This window comes from Crocuta crocuta, unplaced genomic scaffold (assembly GCF_008692635.1).
Source record: "Crocuta crocuta isolate KB4526 unplaced genomic scaffold, BGI_CrCroc_1.0 scaffold143, whole genome shotgun sequence".
Classification (NCBI taxonomy): Eukaryota; Metazoa; Chordata; class Mammalia; order Carnivora; family Hyaenidae; genus Crocuta; species Crocuta crocuta.
This window is the reverse complement of record NW_027529175.1, coordinates 2,487,722-2,495,765: the sequence shown is the minus strand read 5'-3', so window position 1 is coordinate 2,495,765 and position 8,044 is coordinate 2,487,722. Positions and strand designations below refer to the sequence as shown.

Here is an 8,044-nt window from a genome sequence, read left to right as displayed (position 1 = left end):
TTATGAGTTTATTATAACCTTGAACACACTCACACCTCTGACCCAGTGTGTCCAGAGGCTTTATTCTTTGTTTTTTTGTCTTTTTTTTTCCCAAGTGAATTTATTTATTTTGAGAGAGACATAGACAGTGCAAGCGGGGGAGGGACGGAGACAGAGGGAGGCAGAGAATCCCAAGCAGGCTCCGTGCTGCCAGCGCAGAGCCCGACGCAGGACTCGAACCCTTGAAAACACGAGATAATGAATTGAGCCAAAACCAAGAATCGGCTGCTTAACCAACTGAGCTTCGCAGGTGCCCCAGAAGTTTTATTTTCAAAGAGGAGTCAGAGAAAGATTTTTCACATGAAATCTCCTGACTTATAAATGATGCCAGTTTGGGTTTTTTTTGTTTTTTTTTCCAAACGCTGTGTTGGGCAACGCAACAATCTGACTGTAGGCCGGGTCTAGCCTGAGGCCCGCCCAGTCCACTTCCAACAGGGCCTTTCTGGTGTGTTTGGACTGGGGGCTGGGTGACAATTTACATAATTTCTTCTTAACGTTCCCCTCTGCCACCACCCCAGAGAACTGCCTTCTTCTGAGATGGCCCCAGCCCGGGGCCATGCTGGTCCAGGTGGGCCCTGACCCGAGCTGGACCATACCTAGGACACTGCCCCAGCCTTGGGCGATTGGTTTAAAACAGGCCTCTGAGGGGCGCCTGGGGGGGGCTCAGTCGGTTGAGCGTCCCACTTCGGCTCAGGTCATGATCTCGTGGTTCGTGAGTTCGAACCCCATGTCAGGCTCAGAGCCTGGCACCTGCTTTGGATTCTGTGTCTCCCTCTCTCTGTGCTTCTCCCCTGCTCACACCCTGTCTCTCTCTCTCTCTCTCAAGAATAAATAAAGATTTAAAAAGTTTTTAAAAAAATAAAATAGGCGTCTGACCTAGAATGAGCCAATGAATCCCTCCCGTGAGATACTTGCGCTTGAGGCCAGAGTGAGGGACAGATGACTAACTCTGGTGTCTGGAGCAGGTAGAACCTCTAACTTGGCCAGCAGGTGGCCATGATCAGGGGGTCAGGAGTGACCCCCTGATGTGAGAAATGGGGCGCCTGGGTGGCTCAGCTCATTAAGCATCCAGCTCCTGATTTCACCTCAGGTCATGATCTCACGGTTCAGGAGTTCGAGCCGGCATGGGGCTCTGTGCTGACAGTGCAGAACCCGACTGGGATTCTCTCTCCCTCTCTTTGCCCCTCCCCTGCTCATGCTCTCTTTCTCTCAAAATAAATAAATAAAATTATTAAAAATTAAAAGAATGGTGTGAGTCTGAGTGCCTGGTTCTCGTTGTCCTGACCCCTGCTACCTTCCTGTCCTCCAGGGCCTAAACACCCCAGTGTCCTCATGAAAACTTCCCCTTCTCACCCAAGCCGGGGGACTTGGGGTCTATGATGTTTCTTGCACTCTTGCATGGGCCGTGTGCTTGGGCCCTTCTCAGTCCTGCCTCTGACCCGTGCTGGGAGACAGTTTTCTGATAAATGGGTAGCACTGAGCTTCTAACCCCGGTGCCCCGGCTCTCAGCCCAGGCCTCCCACCTCCGCTCACTTAGCTCGTGAAATCCAGAGCCTCAGAAGATAAGAAGTGTATCCCCCTCAGGGAAGGGAGCCCAGGACACATTGGGGCTGGCACTGCCAGAGAAACTGAGGCAGAACGGGACCGGCTACCCAGGAGATGGTGCTGGGCCCCCCTCCATTCTTGCATGGGGTGATAAGGCCCGGGAAGGGCTCCACCCTCCAGGGGGTCTCCAGAGAACCCACGGACCCACCCGCCTACCTCTCCCGAAGCCTGCCTGCCCTGACGGCCAGACTCAGAGCCCCAACTCAGATACTCACCAGACTCTGGAGGTTCCTGTCCGCCCTTCCCCTCCCTGAGGCTCCCAGGCTCAAACCCAGGTGGTTTGAACCCCCTGGGTGGCCTGGGTGGGTTATTTCTCTCTGTACTTATTTCCTCCTTTGTAAAACAACGTTCTGAGTCCCAGTATTTTTCACCCAGCACCCATTTCCTCTTTTAGGCAACTGCCACTGCCTACCCCCGGCCCCCTCCTCAGACCATGTGATCCGTGGGCTGACTGTCCCTGGCTGCAGTGGTGGGTACCAGAGCTGCCTGGCCATCGGGGCACCCCATGCCCTGAGCTCACGCGTCCTGGGGGGCAATGGGAGTCCATCCCCTGAGCTTTCGCCACAACAAGACGCATGCTCTCCCCGGAAATCAAGGTGCTGGGGGCTGAGGGAGCCTGGGGTGGTGGGAGGGAAGCTTCACCTGGGAGTGAAGCCCACACAAAGGAAACCAGGACTGAGGGAGACAAAGTGATAGACGGAGAGATGGCATGTCCTGATGGCATCCTTGAGCCCTAGGCTTCCAGCCAAGCCTGAGTCTGGAACCAAACCTTTTTATTTCAGCTGTTTTCACTTTGGTGTCTTGTGCCCCTCACGAGGCCTGGGTGGCAGTGAGGGGCAGCCGCGTGGTGGGGGAGGGGGTGGGAAAATCTCCCCAAGCTGCAGAATGCCCTGCCGGAGAGGCGGGCACAGCAGGGCCAGGCTGGGGTGAGGCCAGAGAGCCACCGAGGGCACAGGATTGAGGGAGGCACCGAGGGCTTACCTTAACCTGGGTCTGCAAGATGATGTATGCAAGACCTGGTATGCCCCATTGGAGGAAGAGCAGCTCCACCCCTCGAGGTAACGTTTGCTTCCTTCGCCTGTGCAAGAGTGAGCCCTGGTCTGGGGTCCAAGTCTCAGCCCACTGCCCTGTGGCCTCAGCAAATCCCTACGACAATGGAATGGTAGTTGTGATCGTGTGTTCTCCCCCCTTCAAAGAGGCAGACTTTATTTATTTATTTATTTAGAGCGAGCAGGGTAAAGGCAGAGGGGGAGGGAGAGAAAATCTTCAGCAGGCTCTATGCCCAGCGCAGAGCCCGATGCCAGGCTTGAGCTCAGGACTGTGAGGTCATGACCTGAGCTGAAATCAAGAGTCGTCGGATGTATAACTGACTGAGCCACCCAGGCGACCCAAGGAGGTGGACTTTTTAAATGAACACACAGCCCCCCAGCTAAAGAATACACTTGCCAGCCTCCCTTGCAGCTAGAAGTAGCTGTATGACTAAGTATTGACCAGAAGGTTAGAAGGGGATGGGAGCGGTGCAGCCACCAGGCAGTGTCCTCCAAGGAAGGAAAGGGTCACGCTTGCCTCCACCTTGCTGCTAGGGGTGTAGGTGAACCCTCTGGATTTTGTCATCCCAGACACAGGGAAGCAGCCACAGAGAAGCACAGATCCCCCAACATGTGTGGAACCAGCCATCAGACCGGCTCCAGAAAACTTCCCCGTGAAAAGTGCTGGGAGAAAGAAAAAACATTCTATTGGTTTAAGGCCCTGTTGTTTTTGCACCTCTGTGCCTAAATTCATATCCTAACTGGTACTCACTCTACCCCATGTACTCCAGCTAATGGTTTTAGTTGTTCCAAGTAGGGGGAGGGGGTGAGAGTTACTGGTTTCTAGTGGATGGAAACCAGAGATGCTCATTACCTCACAACACACAGGACAGCCTCTCACAACAATGATCTGGGCTTGGGGCACCTGGGTGGCTCAGTTGGTTAAGCGCCCGACTTTGGCTGAGGTCATGATCTCACAGTTCGTGGGTTCAAGCCCCGTGCCGGGCTCTGTGCTGACAGCTCAGAGCCTGGAGCCTGCTTTGGATTCTGTGTCTCCCTCTCTCTGCCCCTCTTGTGCTCGCACTGTCTCTCTCTCCCTCAAAATAAATAAATGTTAAAAAGATTTTTTTAATTAAAAAAAAAAAAAGAATGATCTGGACTAAAATGTCAATAGTGCCGCTGCTGAGAAATTACTTTATTTGCCTCTCTGAGATAAGTGTTCCTGTCCCTAAAAAGGGTTTTATAGCACTATTGTGTTTTCTTATGAAGAGCCAGTGAGATGACAGACATAACCCTACCTTCAGGAAATGAGATAGTCCTGCAAAAATAGTCATGAAATCTTTATTATTGCAAGAAACTAAGAGGGAAGCCTCAGAGGAGAGTGAGACGGGCTGCCAACGGATGTCCAAAATGGGGCAGCAGTGTTCCACACAGGAGGAGGGCTCCCCGCTGGGGTTAGGGTGGGCAGGGGGTTAGTGCTGGGGGGCTGCAGTACAGGGCAGGCGGGAGAGGGCAGGGGCCTTGGGGAAGGGGAGAGTAGAGAAGTCTGGCCCTGTGGTGGGGGGAGGGGCCGGGGCGGGAGCATGGCTGTGTGCAGCCCACGTGCGATCACAGGCTCACTCTGTCCCCAACTCCTCCCCCCCTGCCTAGGGCCCCCACTCTCCCTCTTACACATCCATACCTGCCTGCCTCCCTCCCCCTCCCCCAGACTCTCTCTCTCTCTCTCTCACACACACACACACACCCTTCCGTCCTCTATGGTCTCACCCCTCTGCACACCCCATCACACATGCTCATCAGTGACAAGGCTGAGTCCACAGGGGTGGGGCTGGGCTGGACCGAGCAGACATCTCTCCAAATAGGGCGCTTTCCTTGGGTCAGCTTTGCAGCCTGCCACATGAGGCTGCAGGGAGGGTGCCTCGGGTGGAGCGGGCCGTGGAGTGTCACCAGGGCTTCAGTGGGGAAGTGGGCATCTAGACACTTAGGACACGCAGGGCAACGGTGCCCGACTCCAGCGGAAGGGCAAGAGTGCTTGGGCAGCACAAAGGCACTGGAGGCCAGTGGGGGGTAAACCCCGAGCTGGGGAGGGCAGAGGTGGAGTGAACTGGCTTGATGTGGAAAGCAAGCCCTGGGCCGGCAGCAGTGACACCTCAAGATACCCGGCTGTCCCCATCTCACCAGGCGCAGCCAGCGTCCACCGGGGGGCACCCAGAAGCCTCTGCCGGGAGGGCCCAGGCCGCCCAGGGGTGGCCTGGAGGACCACACGTTGTCCTCTCTCTGCTCCAGGGTCTCCAGGCTGGGCGAGGCGGGAGGAGGGGCCTGGTGCCCGGCGCCGCTCAGCTCAGACCTCGGGGCCTCCGAAGGCCAAGTTGTCGCGGACCATCAGGGTCTTGCGGAGGTCACGGTCCACCAGGGGGCGCTGCATGCGCCACTTGTGCGCCTCCTGCAGGCCAGGCTCGAAGTAGTAGATGCAGGCGCCGAAGCCCACCAGGATGAGCACGGAGATGACCAGGTACACAGGCACGAACCAGTCCAGGAAGTGCGGCATCGCGGCGGCCTCGGCTGCCGAGACACGGGCGGTGAGTGCTGGCGGAGGCGCCCCTTGGCCCACCTGCCAGCCCGGAGGGAGACGCGCAGGCGTGGCGCAGCCAGGAGGTGCCAACATCACCTTGCATGCGCCAGGAGGTGCCAACATCACCTTGCAGGATGTCAAGACTGAGGCCCAGGAGTGTGGACGGCAGTGACTCAGCAGCCTGCTCCCTGCCCCCTCCACCCCAAGAGAGAGCTGCCCCCGTCACTTGGGTGAGGGTGGAGGCCACCTGGCTCCTACCCATCTTTTCGGAAGTTTATGTATAGCCGAGAGCCAGACCTGGCTCAATCCCTCTCAGGTACATGTGCCCTCAGGCAAGCTGCCTAACCTCTCTGGGCCTCAGGATCCTTGTCCCCTGTGGAAGGGGACACTAACAGAGCCTAGCAGGGGTTCTGAGCACTCAGTAAAGGACAACATGGGCTAGGCCTCCTCCTCACCACCCCTCCCGGCCCTGATTGTGCTGCTTACCAAGCCCTCACAGATGAGTGGGTCCCCAGCCACCCACACATCCTGGCAGGGTGTGGCTTGGTGAACAGACACCCATCCCCAGGGGATCTGGTTGATATCAACAGGGTCTGCACAGGCTCTCGAATTCAGGCCCATGTTCAAGTTCATGATTATAAGACAGTGCACATGAGCAGCGACCCAGAACTCTTGGGCCTTGGGTTTCCACCTCTGTAAGGTGGGGATGAAAATGGCACCCACCTAGACCGTATTGGCTGTTGTGACAGTTCAGTGAGTTGATTTATGTAAAATACTCAGAAATAGGGCCTGGCACATAATACATGCTATCTCGTTGTTTGTTCTTACTCTCTGAGCCTCAGTTTCCTTATCTGTAAAATGGGAAGAAGGAGTAGGATCCATTTCCTGAGGGCGCTCTGAGTGTTTAACAAGATGATGCCTCAAGCACCAAGCTGCATGGACAGAATCAGCACTCATGTAATATTACCTAGTGTTGTTTCCAGTGGACCAGTAGCAGGAAAGCAGGAACGTGGAGCGCAACAGGTACAACCCAGACCCCTCAGAATGGCCCAAAGGTACCCATATTTGTGCTCTGCCAACCTCCCAGCCTCATCTCCTGGCCTACCTGGCATCATCTCGAACTGCTTGCCAGTCACCTATGTGCCCTTGCATATCATACAGTCTCTATCTTTCATACGTGTTCATTTCCCCCAGAACATCCTTTGTACTATATTCATGTGGCAAACTCCTATTCATACTTCAAAAGCCAGCTCACAGACCATCTCTTCCAGAAATGAGATAAAGCAGGACCCATTAAGCTACCCTCAAATCCTTCCTGAGGTGTATAAAAGGCGTGAGAAGCCCCACCTCTGCCTGTCCAGGCAGGGAGAGCATTCTTAGAATGTGTTCACGAACCTTATACGGGGCCTATGGGGTAGGTGTTACTGTCCACATTTTACAGATGAAGAAACTGAGGCCCAGATGGGTTCACTAACATGCCCTGCGTTACCCAATTGGAAGGGAACTAAGAGCTGGACCCCAAACCCCCAGAGATGTCCTGAGGTTTGAGTCCTGCAGGGTGGGTAAAGGCACCTGAGCAGAATGAAATGGGCAGAGGTCCACCTTGGCTTCTGGGAGGGAAGAGAGGGACGGATGGAATGACCTTCAGGACAGGCTATATAGAAGCCCTAGCTTCTCAGACTTCTGTCTCCAAACTCCAGCTCCTCTTGTGCATTACTTCTAGGTGGGAGTTCAAGGTGGGCTGTGACCCCGGGGGAAAGAGAGATGCTGCTTCCCAGTGCCGTATCCATCCTGATGCCCGCCCCTGCCCCCCAGGGTCCCCACTGGTTATTCTGAAGCACAATGTTTCAAGGTGCCCTATCCATGGAGGAATAAAATGAAGAGTGCTGAGCCATGCCCTCCTAACCATCTGCCTTTCTGAGAAGCCAAAGAGAGTTCAGAATTGCTTGGCGCTGCCTGGGTCGAGGGGAAGTTGGGAAAGGGGGCTCCCAAGCAGGAAGGCTGCTCCAAACTAACCTGGCTGAGGCCAAAAGATTCATGTCTCACCCTTGGCCGCAGGCAGGACCCCAGTTCCCCTGCAGCTTAAACGTGAGAATGAGGGACTTGGGCAGAGTTGTAGTATTTTTTGGCTACAATGGTGTGGATCTGTGGAGCACAGCTTAGGGTCCCCCAACCTCTCCAGCCCTGTGAACAAAACCATTCTGGGGCAGACTGAGGACCCCTAGACCTTCTCCTAGCGGAAATAAATCACTCACTGGCCTTCTGTGTGACCTTGGGTTTACTCCTCACCCTCTCTGGACTTCAGGGTTCCCCATGCACAGTGACAAGGTGGGAGAGGGGGGTTTCCAGATGATCTATAAGGAATTTTCCAGCCTCTACTCTAGCCAAAGTCCCATCCAGGACAGTGTGAGGGCTCTAGAGCCCCCCTTTCTGCCTCCCAGGGCATTGGCACTACTCTGTGCCCCCCTCCCCCCTACCCCGCATGTTCGCAGACCCACCTCACGACCTGCAGATGCCTGTTCCAGGGGCTCTGTGCTGAGCACACCACCTCGGTCCGAGCAGCTCAGTGTGGGCCTATGGACTCAGTCGTTGCTGCTGTCCCCAGAGACGCTGCCATCTGCAGCCGCCCTGGGTGCTGGAGGCAGAGAAAGGGAGAGGCCAATGCCCCTCCGTGGGAGACAGAGCTTCTCAGGCCGGGGCTCTGACCGGGCCAGGAGGGGGCAGTCCCGGGCCGGCAAGGCACACTGGTACATCTCCCTGCCCACCGGGAGACCCTTCCCTCTGCCCCCTACTCTCAGGA

The 8,044-nt window shown here is 55.7% G+C and overlaps 1 protein-coding gene across 1 annotated transcript; it reads right to left on the bottom strand.

The window, feature by feature from the left end:
* Window positions 1–4,376: 4,376 nt before the first annotated feature.
* On the bottom strand, window positions 4,377–8,044 carry SMIM45 (small integral membrane protein 45). Its single transcript, XM_077757852.1, has 2 exons — window positions 7,743–8,044; window positions 4,377–5,234 (listed from the first exon to the last, which is right to left on the bottom strand). Exon 2 carries the CDS (start codon window positions 5,218–5,220, stop codon window positions 5,014–5,016), a length of 207 nt encoding a protein of 68 aa, XP_077613978.1. The 5' UTR covers window positions 5,221–5,234; window positions 7,743–8,044; the 3' UTR covers window positions 4,377–5,013.

Bases quoted from the DNA above. Each gene is read 5' to 3' on its own strand.
- SMIM45 (XM_077757852.1), bottom strand. From the start codon at position 5,220: ATGCCGCACTTCCTGGACTGGTTCGTGCCTGTGTACCTGGTCATCTCC.